Source organism: Antechinus flavipes, chromosome 3, assembly GCF_016432865.1.
Source record: "Antechinus flavipes isolate AdamAnt ecotype Samford, QLD, Australia chromosome 3, AdamAnt_v2, whole genome shotgun sequence".
NCBI lineage: Eukaryota > Metazoa > Chordata > Mammalia > Dasyuromorphia > Dasyuridae > Antechinus > Antechinus flavipes.
The window spans coordinates 29170206-29185772 of NC_067400.1; the positions used below are offsets into that span (position 1 = coordinate 29170206).

The 15567-nt window shown below is 38.0% G+C and overlaps 1 protein-coding gene across 9 annotated transcripts in view; it reads right to left on the reverse strand.

The window, feature by feature from the left end:
• The window catches only part of TNIK (TRAF2 and NCK interacting kinase), a 413088-nt gene that overhangs the window by 185881 nt on the left and 211640 nt on the right, over positions 1-15567 (reverse strand). For all 9 annotated transcript variants that reach the window (XM_051983151.1, XM_051983153.1, XM_051983152.1 and 6 more), the window contains exon 3: positions 10846-10902. In XM_051983151.1, coding sequence (XP_051839111.1) covers positions 10846-10902 — 57 coding nt within the window. The remainder of the gene's footprint in view (positions 1-10845; positions 10903-15567) is intronic.

Consider the following 15567-nt stretch of genomic DNA (forward strand, 5'->3'; position numbering starts at 1 on the left):
TATGTATGATGATGGAAGGGTCTAGTAGTGGGTGCACACTAGAGGGGAAAAAAAAGGACAGCAAGAGCCAGATAGAATAAAATAGAGAGACCAAGAGATCATTTTATACTTCAACAACACTACTATATGATGATCAATTCTGATGGACATCTCCCTCTTCAACAATGAGATGAACCAAATCAGTTCCAATGGAGCAGTAAAGAACTGAACCAGCTATATTCAGCTAAAGAACTCTGGGAGATGACTATGAACCCATACATAGAATTCCCAGTCCATCTATTTTTGTCCACCTGCATTTTTGATTTCCTTCACAGGTTAATTGCACACTATTTCAAAGTCCGATTCTTTTTGTACAACAAAATAACTGTTTGGACGTGTGTGTGTGTGTGTGTGTGTGTATGTGTGTGTGTATTGTATTTAACTGATACTTTAACATATTTAACATGGATTAGTCTACCTGCTATCTGGGGGAAGGGGTGGAGGGAAGCAGGAGAAAAGTTGGAACAAAAGGTTTTGCAATTGTCAATGATGAAAAATTACCCATGCATATAACTTGTAAATTAAAAAGATATAATAAAAAATAAAAAAAAATAAAAAAAGTAGAGCTAACTGAAAGAAAATAGATGAGGGACAAGGGTCAAGAGGACAATATGGTTCTGGAAGTTTTGTCCTTTAAGTAAATCACATGTTGGTGAGTGGGCAGTCTATCACTATATACTGGGACTACCATGCATCCATTTCCCTCATTATTCCTAGGTGGAGACTATAATCCAGCTCGTAAGAAGATGCCCTCAATATCCCTTTCTTGCAAGGCAATTTTTCCAACACAAAGTTTGCATGTAAAATCAGCATTATTTCCCAAAGGTCCCTTAATAAAATCAAGAGTAGGGATTGACTTTACAACCTGGCTGAGTCTAGACTGCTTAGGATTTTCCCAGATGTGTCAATCACTGAATCTAGTACAGAACACATAGCATATTTAGAACTAGCTTCTGAGAATAAGAAATACAATGATCACACTGATCCCAAGCTTTCTCTGGTCCCAAAAACTTATTTTTTAAACAAATCATTAACCATATTATAATTCTGGTGCTCTACCTACCATGCCATCTAACTGCTCCTTTTTAATTCTAAGACTGTTGAAAGAAATTATTGAAAAACATGATTCTGATAAGGGGGGGCCAGACTGCTTAAGGGGTCCATGACATGAAGAATTAAGACCCCCTGACCTAATCCTAGGGCCCAACAAACCATTAAAATATGGTAGAAAGTAAAGGAGGGATGGACTACAACCAGTCTTAATACACTATAATCCATTCTGTCCCATCTTGTGCTTGAATGGGTAAAGATAGCATGGTGTAAAGAGTGAGAATATGAAAAGATAGGGGAAAAGGGGAAAAAGAGGGAAAGGACTCACAGCTACTAAGAAAGCTCTAGGTGTGCCTCCACACAAATATGCATAAGTATTACACACACTGACACACATGAAGACCTCCTCCTCCTCCTCCACTGTTCCTGCTTCCCTCAAGGGCATTTTGGTGACTTGCATTTCCATTCAGGGCTGACCTAGATGTTCATTCGAAACCTTATTTCACTTGCATGCACAGACTGGGTCCTGTTGTCTGGAATACTCCATCTCCCTTTTGTCTGCTGTCCCCATAGCTCCTTTCATTTTCTTTCTTTGAAAAAGTGGAGAACAAATGATGCCCATCAGAAGGTAGGCATGGAGATAGGTGGGAATGGGAGCTGGAGAAGGAAAAGAGGGAAGAGCCAGAGAGAAGAGCAGGTGATGAGGATAGGGGCCTGAGGAGAGGAGTCTGATCACAACCTTGGGGTCTCCTGCTAGCTTCACAAAGTACACTTTCTACACCTTCCTTAAAGCTCATTGGGCCAGAGAGCACTATGGGAGAAAACCCATAATCCCATTCTCTCAGACGAGGCAGATAAAAGGCCAGCGATGAGGGATCTATGGCAGAATACATTTTTTCCTCTTGGCTGGCTGATCGCGCTGGACTCGAGAGGATCGACTCTTGTGCAGAGAACACTTTGACGGATTTCAGTGGAGCTACGCCAGAAGCCCTCTCTCCGCGGCAAGTTGGTGGCTGGGCTCCCCAGAAGGAGATAAGAGAGACCTTCCATCTCTGTCTTGGTTGGAGGCAGAAGAAAGCAGAGTCAGAGGCTGAAGGACAGAACCTTTGGATTTGGAGACATCCGAAGGGCTCCAAGCCTCTAAACCGGCTGTGCTTTGAGAAGAACAAACTCCAACATTTGAACTCTAACAGTCTCCCTCCTCTGTAATGCTCCATCCAATAAGATCTCTCCTGTCCTTACCAAAATGTTGGTATTATCTGTATACATAGCATCATAGACCTGGTTATGAGTTAAAAGACCTGGGGTCCAACCTCTTCACTTTATAGGTAAGAAAACAGGTTCAAAGAGGCTAAAGGACTTATCCAAGGTAAACAGATAAAAAGCAGAGTGGGCTAGGAAATGTTTAACAGCTGATGCTCTAAAAACTGTACCCACAATGCATATCTTCTATAATCTGCATTTTCATATTTTCTCTCTTCTTTTACTAAGTCTAGCAAATCAACAAAACAGTGAAGTGAAATCTGAATTCTGGCTAATTTCTGAGGCAAAAATGATCCCTCTCAGTCAGGAGAGGCGATTTGGACTCAGCTCCTTCATCAGTTTACATAAGGGAGCACGAGAACACAATGCACAGAAGAACAAACCTATCTCAGCTACTTACTAGCTGAGTATGTCCCTCAGCAATTCATAATTGTAGTGAGGGTACCGGTGATGGTGGTAATAATAGTGATGGTAATGGTAGTAATAGCAGGGGTGGTGGTGGTGGTGGTGGTAATAGTAACTGTAAAGGAGGTAGTTCAGTGCTACAGAAATACTAGGTTATTATTAGGTTATAATAATATTATATTCTTATATATGACATAATATATATATTATTATTATTAACATTACCACCACCATAAGTACTACTACTATTATTACTACTACTACCAGTACTATCATTATTACTACTACCAGTACTATTATTATTACTACTACCACCAGTACTATCATTATTATTATTACTACTACCAGTACTATTATTATTATTACTATTACTATCAGTACTATTATTACTACTACTATCAGTACCACATCATCCCCACCACCGCCATTACTACTATTACTACTACTACTGCTACAATACTGCTACTGTTGTTTCTGCCACTGCTATTGTATCCAACTAGTAGAGAGCAAATTCCTTGAGAGCAGTGACTGCCACTTTTGTTACTGTGTGCTCCATTTCTAGCAGGATACCTAGATACATAGTAATGAATTAATCCTTGTTGAATCAAACTCACCTGAAAGTGTTAGGATTCTGTTGAGGATCAGCGCACTATTAGAGGGAGTAGAGTGTATTGCAAAGAACGCTGGGTTTGGAGCCAGGAAACTTAGGTCTAAACAATAACTCTGCTATATACTACTTGTGCTTCCTCATTATTTCTTCATTGGCAAGATGGATTAAGTGAACCCTACGGGAAGGATTGTCTGATGCTATTCGTTGTCCCTTCTTGTAACCACATGGCGTAGCCTGGTCACATTCATGAGCACCTTGTAAGATTCTGCCTCCTGTCGCATAATACATGTCATCACCTTCTGGGAGACATGGCATCATTTACCTATTTTTGTCCCGGGTCAAGGGGTGGCTGGGATCGGAGCTCAAGATAGCTTTGCTGATCTCTAGCCCAGAGAGGAAGAGCAAATGCCAGGTTCTGAATTCCTGGGGCTGCCCCAAGTTCAAAGGTGAAAAAGGCAATCTTCTTATATTAGTAGGAAGATTTTATTTTTTCATGGGAATCACCGGACATAAACATCCCAAGGTCAGGAATCTGGGACTGATCTGGTATGCTACAGGAGAGGCTCATTTTGGAAATGCAGACAGCAGCCAAATGCTGAGCTGACATCATTACAGTCTGAGATCTGTTCTGAGTGCAAAGAGCTGGCCTTTGTAGAGAACTTTAAGGAGCAGACGTGATCTTCTGTGATTGCCTGCACAATGCTGAGGGAGAGGTGTCATGACATGGGTGGCCACCTCTGTTATGGGTCACACTTTTCTTCAATGAATTCTCTTTTATTGCCCATTCTACCAGATACGTTACTAGTAGCAAGGAGCAATCGACTTGGGTTCAGCATAGGTTTCTCCACTGTCTTCTGGAAACCCACAAGTTTAATTATTTCAAGGTAATGGCAGCCCATCTGGCATCATCATTAAGTGGGGGAGGAAGGTACCAAGGTACAAAGTAATACAATCTCTGTAATAAAGGATCTTTATTTTGCTTGACTTGCTGGACCTTGCTACCATATGTCAGCAACCTTTTCATCATGGGACATCCCTTAGTCTCTGTGATTCCCTCTTGTTATCGGTGAATTTCTCTTTTATTATTGTTCAGCTGTTTTTCAGTCATTTCTGACTTTTCATGACCCTGTATAGCTTTCTTGGGCCAAGATACTGGAGGGGTTTGCTATTTCCTTCTCCATCTCTTTTACAGATGAAGAAACTGAGGTAAACAGGATTTAATGACTTGCCAAGGGTCACACAGCATTTAAGTCTCTGAGGCCATATTTGAACCCTAGTCTTCCTGAGTCCAGATGCAGAGTTCTATCTATTGCACCACTCATGCCCCATTAAATTCTTTTTTTTTTTATGAAAGGTTTTTCATAACATATTTTTCAAACATATACATGGATAATTCTTCAACATTAACCCTTGCAAAACTTTGTGTTCCAATTTTTCCCACCTTCCTCCCACCCCCTCACTCCTAGATGGCAAGTAATCCAATATATGTTGAACCTGGTGGAAATATATATTAAATCCAATATATGCATGCATAGTTATACAATTATCTTGCTGCAAAAGAAAAATCTAATGAAAAAGAAAATAAAACGCAAGCAAACAACCACAAAAAGAGTGAAAATGCTGTGTTGTGAACTACACGCAGTTCCTATAGTCCCCTTTTTGGGTGTAGATGGCTCTCTTCATCGTAAGATCACTGTTCCCTGTTAATTTTCATGAAAACATATCTGGTAAGTGGTCATCCAAGGAAAGGGGTTTGTTGGAAGCCTTGATATAGCTAACTCCAGTAAGGGCAAGGACTGTTTTATTTTAGTACCTGCGGTGTCCATTGCAATGTTTTGCATGTAGTAGGCACTTAATGTTTGGTGAACTGAATGGAACAGTCATCCAAGGACCTGCTTAGTCATATTTGAAGAGGGACGTGATTAATTTTCTTGTCAAAATGACCATTTGCTAAGCTATAAAAGAGTTGCTATCTGCACTGGTAAAAGAGTTACACGCTAATGAACCACAAAATCTTGCACTATTGATTAATTATAATGAAGGATTTTTAACAACTAAAAAAATCTTGGAGATCAGAGGATGAGTAAAGGTAAAAACTCTGGGGGAACTGGAGGCAGCAGGATGGCTGCTAACCCTTTAGAGGCTTTCATTTGCAAGCAGGAAGAATTAGAATCTGATCACACTGTGAGTGGACTGTTCTAAAAGCGAGGCAGCTATGATGAAAATAACATTTAAGAAATCATTTGAGCTCACAGTTCTTCCAGTTCCAATCATTGTTTCATTTCCTGAAAGAGGTCATAGAGTACTTGATAAAAAAAAAATCAAGTCTTTTCAAAATTCTAACAGTTAACAGATCTGACAGCCCCCCAAATGAACACTGGCTTAGTCTTCATAAAGATGGAAGAATGAGGGAGGGGAGAACTCTGCTGTACTCTGTAAGGCAGCCCCACACCTGCCTGGCTGAAAGGAGCTCTCTGGGTACAACAGCTGACGAGGGGATTGATAAGCTAGAGTCCAGAGGAAATTGATGAGATTGATTCAGTGCCTAATGAAGAGTACAAAGAGTTAGGGGCATGGAGAGAGGGAAAAGGATTATGATTGTGTTCAAAGATTCAAAAAATCATCTAAGAAGGCTTTGATTTATTTGGGGTGAATCTAGAAGGCAGAAATTTGAACAATGGATGGAGGTTACAAGGCAATAGATTTTCTCTTGATATTTCGGAGACCTTTTTAGTATAATTAAAGCTATCCCAAGGTGGAATTGGTTAATTGTAGGCAGTTAGATGGCCCAGTAGACAAAATACAAGCCTCGGAGGGAGGAAAATCTAAATTAGAATTTGGCTCCAGCTGTGTGGTTCTGGGCAACTTACTTCATCTCTCTCAGTCTGTTTCTTCATTTGTAAAATGGGGATAATAATAACACCTACATCCCAAGGGTGTTGTGAATATCAGTGAAGTGTATGTTAAGCACTTCCCACTATTTGTTGTTCAGTTATTTCAGTCCTGTCTGACCCTTCTTGACCCTATTTAGGGTTTTCTTGGCAAAGCTACGAAAATGGGCCATTTCCTTCTCCAGTTCATTTTACAGATGAGGAAACTGAGGCAAGCAAGGTGAAGTGACTTGCTCAGGGTCACATAGCCAATAAGTATCTGAGGCCAGATTTGAAGTCACAAAAACTAATCTTCTTCATTTCAGGCTCAGCATTCTATTCACTATATCATCTATCTGCCTTTAAGACACTAAATAAATGTTATTATTGTTGTTGTTATTATTACCACCAAGGGGGTGGTATCTTCCTTATCATTACAAGTCTTTAAGCCAAGGCTGAAAGATGCTTTCTTTCAGTGTTTTAGGTGGGTTTCCAAGTACAGTCTCAGTAACCTCTGAGATTCTGGGGTTCCTCAGCACATTAAACTAAAAAAAATCTAGGGCAAAATTTCTTGCAATATTTCATTTGACTTGATGAGAAAACAGTATTAGTGGAAAAGGGCTATATTATACAGGGGTTTTCCACTGGAAGTACACTTTGGCTACACTCACCAAGAGAGGGAAGGAAGAGATATGAGCCAGGATGTCAGGCTGGGATTTTCCATGATGTCAAGTCAAAGATGGAGAACTTCCTGGATTCTATCTACGCTTTTCTTGGAATGGCCCATTATATGCATAGCTCTGGTTGTCATGGAACAACAGGAAGACCAAGTTCTATTTGTAACACCATTGTAAATTAAAAATATTTACTTTGGGGCAGATCATTATATTCTTTGCTATATTTCCATAAAGCAGATGGAGCAACAACCCCTGGCTCTGCAAGTACTTAAATATCCCACAAATGGCATCAGAAAATGGGGTCAGAATTCTGATTGATCTCAGGGCCAGCTCAGACTGGCAAGAGAATAAATAGCTCCTGTGGAATGGAGTTATAGGAGCAATGGAACAGAAGTCAGCTAAGGGCTCATTGATCTTAAAATCCACATGAGAAGGGCTAGGTATGAATATAAAATGGTATACGTGTTTATGTGTATATATATTTTTTATTCTCTATATTATGTATTTTTCCCCCTATAATGTATTCAACTCATTCAAAGAAAGTTTCAGGATATCTTCCCAATTAATTTACAACAATAATTTTCTGGGGCTAGAATTTTGTTGCCGACAACATTTTTATAAAAAGATTTCTTCTAAAAAAAGGAGGATCTGATTTTGGTGTTCCTTATTTTCTAATTTACATGTGTTCCAATTCAATAAGCATTTATTAAGTAGCTCTAGGCACTGTTATGCTGCTAGATGCTTAACAACTGGCTCTCCACTCCCCCCACCCCTTCAAACAAACAAACAAAAAAACAACTGTCCCTGTGACATACTTTTCAGTTTAATCTGCAAAATGATTAACATTTTTTCCATCACTTTCCTGATCTAGACAATCGATAAATCCATCTACCAGACCATGGTATTATAGTGTTTGCTGATTTTTGAGGATAGCTCAGCCTGAATATTTAACAATCAGCTGGAGCTGTGTCCAGCACATGCCTGCTCCTATGTGGTAGACACAAGCCTGGAAACTGGAAATTCTGAGATCAAAAAAAAAAAGAACTATTCCTGTTTTCAGGGAACTTAAATTCTCATGGAGTCATTCTAGTCTGAAACGATTTAATAAACTCAGTACACTGAGCAAATTGCTCTATATTTCTACAGAGGAAATGGGAGGATAGCTGTGTTCAAGTACTCAAGAAGCTGGAACTGCACACATAAGAAGGCTTAGACCTGTTTTGATTGACTCCAAGAGTTTCAGATTGTCACCAACAATAAAATGAGGAAAATTAAGAGCCTAGGAGGTACACTTGATCTCTCTGCAATATCTGGAGAGACTTAGGGAGTCCTTTTCAGAATTATGCATTTAAATGCACAAAATAAATAAAATGCATAGGATTGCAAAAGAAAGCAAGGTTCATAAATTTAAAATTGTCATTTCCCCCCATCCAAATTCACAGATCCTATGTAATCTATCTGTTCATCCTCTGTTAAAAACTCATTCAATAATCTCTCTTTTAGGGGTAAAAATTGAAAATCATCTGAATCTATATAGAACTATATAGAACTATGTACGAAAGCTTAGAGGTACCTGGCTCTGTCATTTCTCAGTTATGGAGCTGTAGCCAACTATTTTTCTTTTAGGTTTCTTCTCTAACAAATGAGAAAGCTGCACTGGAGAGCCCTAGTTGCAAATCCATTATCCTTTGAGAATAGACATGAATATAACATTTAGTATTGGACTAGAGAGGGTTCAAATGCTGCCTCAAATACTTATTAGGTATGCAAACATATGCAAGCCATTTAATTTTTTTCCTCATCTATTAAATGGGAATGCTAATAGCGTCAACCTAATAGGTTGTTTTAACGCTCAAGTAAGATAATGCATGTAAAGTGTTCTTCAGAGCTTCAGCGCTATCTAAATGGGAGCTGCAATTAATATTTTTGTACTAAAATTACATAGCTGTTTTGCCTATGAGAAAATTAATTTGTCCAACTCATTTTTCTTTTCTGAGCATCTATTTTTTTGTTTATCAAGTAATGAGATTCTCAGGAGAACATTGTACACGGCAACAACAAGATTGTACGATGATCAATTCTGATGGACGTGGCTCTTTTCAGCAGTGAGGTGATTCAGACCAGATCCAATGGACTTGTGATGGAAAGTGCCATCTGTATCCAGATGAACTATGGAGACTGCATGTGGAGCACAACATAGCATTTTCACTTTTGTTGATGTTTGCTAGCTTGGTTTTTGTTTTCTTTTTCATTTTCCCCCTTTTGATCTGATTTTTCTTGTGCAGCATGATTATTGTGGAAACATGTATAGGAGAATTGCACATGTTTAACATATATTGAATAACTTGCCATCTAGGAGAGGGGGTAGGGAGAAGGGAGGGAGAAAAAACCTTGGAACATAAGGTTTTACAAGGGTGAATGCTGAAAACTATCTATGCATGTATTTTGAAAATAAAAAACTTTAAAAAAATAACAAAGTTCTATTACGTGATCTCTGAGATCTCTTCCAGTTCTGGAATTATATGAACCCAAAGTAAATGCTTCCTATGGACTTCACTTTCAGGCTCATTTGAAGATTTCACAGGGAACTGAGAATAATGAGCAGCTGATTAATATGAGGCATTAAGGTAACTCAAAATATAAGTATAACATAACATATATGTCCAAATGAATGGGAAAGCAATAATTAAGGGCAGGTCAAGAAGGCTCATAATGAATGAAAGCCTGGCAGCTAGTTCCCAGGGTTTTCTACCAAACAGCCACTGAAAGCAGCTAAAAATAGGGTTGGAGAGTCCAGTGGTCTGGTCTCTGTTTTCACATGGAGTAATTCTTGATATCTTTGTGGGAACCATTCAAAGTCTATTTGTCTTGGATAATCTACTTTCAGGCCCAACTTAAATCTTTTCTCTCTTTACTTTCATGTGTTTATCTGGGTGTAACTGAAAAATCTCTCTGAACAAACCCCGAGATAATATAAAACATATTAGCATGCCTTTGATGTCCGCTGAGATCTTTTACATGTACAGAGTTCTCTATACTCTTGGAAAATGCATTAAAATATTTTAAATAAAGTCAACAAAAGGAAGGGGAGTAAGCAGCATAATTGCATTTAAAACACAGAATGAATGCCATTCTTCAACTAACTTTTGTTTATCCAGGCAAAAAAGTATTGAAAAGAACAGTGGACTTTAATCATTAGAAATATTTGAGGTTAGTTGTCATATTTTTAAAAATGAAGATTTTGTTATAAAGATCCTCATCTGAGATCATCATTATAATTCATTCTCTTCTTCCACCCTTATTCTATTTCTGTTCTGGGTGACCCCCAAACAGAGCACATACATATGTTATTGTTGTTTGTCCTTCATTCTTGAAGATGACCATGACATCAAGGAGGTGAAGCCATGACATGGAAGTGAATTAGACTGAAATAAGGCAGGGCTGTGTAAAGTCACCAGTCTCACTTTCTCCTCCAGAGCCATCTGGATCCACTAGCCAGATACAGATCAAGATGACTAGAGGATGGCCCTAGATGCAAGTATGTATGTGTATAAATGTATATGTATATAAGTATATTCTTTGATTTTAATATTATTTTAATACATTGAAATTTCTAATTTTCTCTTCATATTCAATTACTGATAACTATGTTAAATTTAAATGACTGAATAACATTATTCATCATAACCCCATGTGGTACTTAATTGACTTGAGGCATCTGTGGATAAGAAATTTAGGTTGCGATCTCCTACTGCAATCTGGGAATTATGTACGTTAAACCCCTGGGTGTGATGCCTTAAGTGTGTAAGAAACTTATTCTTCTCTAAAAGGAAACTTTTGAAAGCCACTAAATGAGCATATCTCTCATCCTCAAATTCTGGAAATCTAGTTAACTGATTTTTTAAAAAAGGACAAGAGACAGATACATTACCCCAGTGACATCCATGACTTTAATAGCAGCGAGCTGTCCAGTTTTAACATGACGGCCCTGAAAAGAAAGAATTGGAGAGCATTAGTTTGGAAGGGAAAAAAAATATTCATCTGAAAGTTCACAGAAATTTCAAATATATGCTTGCATTGACTTTCAATTCATATGTATGACTCAATTACAATGTCCATGACCCAAGTCCCAGAGCACAGACCCATTGAGGAAACCAAGCTACATCAGGAACACTCTGATATCTTTCTACAATTTGTTAAACTAAGCTAAATTGCAGCTAAGATGAGAGCAGTATAGCATGATACACTTGGAGCTGAAATTTCCACTGAGTTCAATCCTCATAGGGAATCTGGGACTAAATCTAAGGCAAGATTAGAATTCAGGCTCCAAGAACTGTGGACCATCCAATATACCATCATATCTTTCCAATGAGTAAGCACATTGATCTACATTGATGATCCACCAAGCTCGAAGCCTTGACTGGCACATAATATGTGCTTAATAATGGTGCCTTTTAATAAAATATTTAGAAGGTAAGGTAACACAGAGATACTAGAAATGCAAACCACTATCAGAAAACATTGGGAAGGACCAAAACCTGGACTTTCTTGGCTGCTTCTTTCTTCCTATCTGGTTCAGGCAAAAAGTATTTCAAAGCCCATTTCAGATGCAACCACCCCCACCAAACATTTCCTTAGAACTTTCCTCTGCTTCTTAGCACTCTACCCATTAATCTGTACTGACTCCTTATCATTTATGGGATCAAACAAACTTCTTCTGGGCATTTCAAATTCGTCATTATATGGCTGCTCCTTAATTTTCTAGTCTTCTTACCACTTTATTCCTTTCTATATACAATAGGATCCCCCATCACTGACCCACTGGATCTTCCTTGTAGACAACATCCCATCTCCTATTTTACCACAGGTACCACATGGCCTTTGAACTGGCTCTTCCTAATTAGGTTCACTGACCAGATTCTTTAAGCCCTTCCCTTCTACTTCTTGCTTTCCCTAAGCTCAAGCAACACCTTCTATAAGAGGACTTTCATGGTCTTCCAAAGTACCTACATCTATTTTGTATATATCATATATGTACAGGACATTCTAGTAAGGGCATACATGTATGTGACCTCGCTGAAATAAACTGTATAAAAGGAAATCTATAGTCAGTAATTTCCCCTAGTTCTGAGCACCTTTCATCAAATGGAATGTCAGAGAATCATAGAAGTTAGAATTGAAATATAAGAGAGATATCATCTAGAGCAATATGAAGCTAGTGATGGGACAAAGTTGTCCAATATCTGCTTAGGCACTTCTATGTCCCTTGTCCAAAGCATTCTCATTTTCTCTGTCTCTGTGTCTTTATGTATCTTTCTCTCTCTCTGTATCCTTCTTTCTGTATCTCTCTCTTTTTCTCCCACCTCTCTTTCCCTTCCTCCTTTCTTCTCTCTCTCCTTCCCTTCCTCCTCTCTTTCCCTTCCTCCTTTCTTCTCTTTCTCCTTCCCTCGCTCCTCTCTTTCCCTTCCTCCTTTCTTCTCTCTCCTTTCCTCCCTCCTCTCTTTCCCTTCCTCCTTTCTTCTCTCTCTCCTTCCCTCCCTCCTTTCTTCTCTCTCTCCTTCCCTCGCTCCTCTCTTTCCCTTCCTCCTTTCTTCTCTCTCTCCTTCTCTCCATTCTCTTTCTCCCTTCCTCCCCTTTTCTCTGTGTCTCTCTCTCTCTATCTTTCTCCCTTTTTTCCCCCTCTGCCTCCTTCTTCCTCCCTCTCCTTTCCTTTTCCACAAAGGGAAATTGCATTAGATTGTTTATAAATTAGAAAATTTAGAAACCTATATCAGATTGTTTATTATATCAGGGAGGTGGAGGGAAGGAATTTGGAATTTAAAAAACCCATTCTTTAAAAACCCATTTTCACATACAATTTGGGGAAATACATATTTTTTAAAAAGAAAGCAAGTTGTCTACCACAGTCAAATAATAATATGGGTAGAAATAACAACTGAAGACAGAGGGGGATCGAAGAGCTTGAAATGTGCTCTTACAAATCCCAATTTGATAAGTCAAGGAACACAAAGGCCAGAGAGGGGGCTCATCTCACCCCCAGGAAGAATGCTTAGTTAGAGCACTGGTGCTGGGCTTGGAGCCAGGGGCCATGTTGGAGCTGGATCTCAAGGGGAACTGTTTTGGTTTTTAAATAAAAGTCACTATATATAAAACTTTTAATTTAAAGGACAGATAGCTTGACCTATAACTTGACCTAGATCTTAGTGTTGAATGGATTAAGCTTTATTCAATTCAATTCAAGCATTTATTAAGTCCCCACTCTTTGCAAGGCTCTGTTACCTACACTGGGGATATAAATAAAGATCAAATGCCGCAAAATTTAAAAACAACTGTGTTCTTTTTGGGAGGGAGAAGGGAAGAAGGAAGATCCAAAGTGTATATTGTTAAATAAATAATGTGTGCCATGTTTTTGGTTTTGAACTTGAACTGCTAGTAGAAATAACACAGAAATAGAGGACATGAGGTCCCCGGGGATTTCAGATTTGTTCCTTTCAATTTTCGCTGTTTCCACACACAGCCAAAGTTCATGTTAGGTCTGGCTGAATGACTGAATTAGCTACCTTGGAATCTCGATTGGAGCCCCAGTAAGCTCTTAGAAGTGGGGCAATTAGCAGGCAGAACTCAGTCCCTAGTGAGGTGCCTCCAAAGTCCTCCATGGAAATCCAGCTGACCTGAGCTGAGCTGTCAGACTTTGATGCTGAGAAGAGAATAGGATAGCCAAGCTTAGAGTAGGTTGCCTCCTACATTGAGGGGACATCACACCATATCAGGATCGAGATGATTGGCAAACCCTTCAGGGGGAATGTCAAGGATTCATGCGATGCAGAGATGAATCAGAAACCATAGACAGGAGGAGTGGTCAAGTTAATGATTAAACACATCACTTTCTTCCCATCACCCAGTTCCCACATAAAACCACTTAATTTCCCATTTCACTGCTTTTGATGAGAAAAAAAAAAGATTCTTTTCCAATAAAACTTTCTTCTTATATATTCATTCAACAAGGAGAGTAAAACCAAACTGATCACTTGGGCCCCATATTCTAAAGCACTTTGGTCGTTTGACCTAACATCTAAATGTTTAAATGAGATTTCAAAAATTATCTCTTAGCTGTATTTCAATTAAACAAGAAATAAGTAGAGCATGTTGTATTTCATGCTAAACCCTGGAGATATATACAGAGGTAAAAATCAAAAACATTATATACCTTCTAGTGGTGAATATAACATAAAATAGATAATGAAAAAGAACAGACATGGAAATTAAATTTAGGTTTCAGGCATAGTACTTTTCTGAATGCATTTTAAGGAAAGTTTAGGGTATTCTGGAAAAGCAGTGGACTTATCCAGTGACTTCAATAGTACAAATGAAAACTAAGCTAAAAACATCAGAATTCAGATGGAATACAATGACTAATCTTGTGTATCTTAGAGGATACACAATTTTTTTCTTCTCACAAGTCAAGTGGTGAATAACAGTTATAGATAACTTCATATATTATAAGATGCTATTACTTTCTTTGTCTCACTTAACTGCTTTTCTTTTCTTTGTTACATGGGAGGGATCTAGGGGTCAAATGACAGTGGCAGGAGATTAGGGAAAAAAGCAAGTATTTATTGTAAACTTACTACATAGGCTAGTTCATGGTAGTGGTGAACTCAAAAGGGTCAAAAAACTGCTATCAGGGAAGACTTAAAAAGCCACTGGCAACTCAAGTGTGCAAGGAGATAATGTCACTGGGACCCAAAAACAAAACAGAAAGAAACATACCCAGACCAAAAATTGGGAAAATGGAAATGAAAGATTTTTGCTTACTCAATGTGGTATGGTTTCTTTGTCACTAACCACCACTCCAAGAACTCCCATGTGGTCAGTCACTTATTTCCTCCTTCACAATGAAAAGCTGTTTGTCTTATTTCTAGTAACAAAAGAGGGGTGCTATTCTTGTGTGAAAAAATCTCCTGCTAGACCAAATCATACTTTTTGACTTTATTTATTTTTAGTTTTATTTCATTTATTTCATTGTTGTTTTATTTTTTTATTGTTGTTTATTTTCGTGTTTTATTTCATTTTATTGTTTTCATTTTCATTTCATGTTTTCTTCTACAATATGGCTAAAATGAAAATGTTTTGCTTGACTTCATATGCAAAATCAAAATAAAATTTCTTGCTTTCTCAAGGAGGGTGGAGGGAGAAAGGAGATAAATAATTTGGAACCCAAATTATTTTTTTACATTATTGTTCAAAAAACTTAACATGTAATTAGGAACTATCTAATGAAATACCCAAATTAATTATAAAGGATATATGAAGAAAGACAATATCTGCATCCAGAGAAAGAACTGATAGAGAAACACCATATAATAATTTTACATATATATATATATATGCAACTATATACACACATATATACATATATATATGTGTGTGTGTGTGTGTATACACACACACACACACACACACACACACATATATACACTTAGTTGTATTTAATGGTAGCCATCTCGAGGATGTGGTGAGGAGAGAAAAAAATAAAAGAAATTTACATGATAATTTTGTTATATATTTGAAAGGAATAGCAAGTGCATAATACATTTGCAGTTTCATGTGCAATCGTTTTTTATTGTACTGTGCTATGGAAATGCTTGTTTTA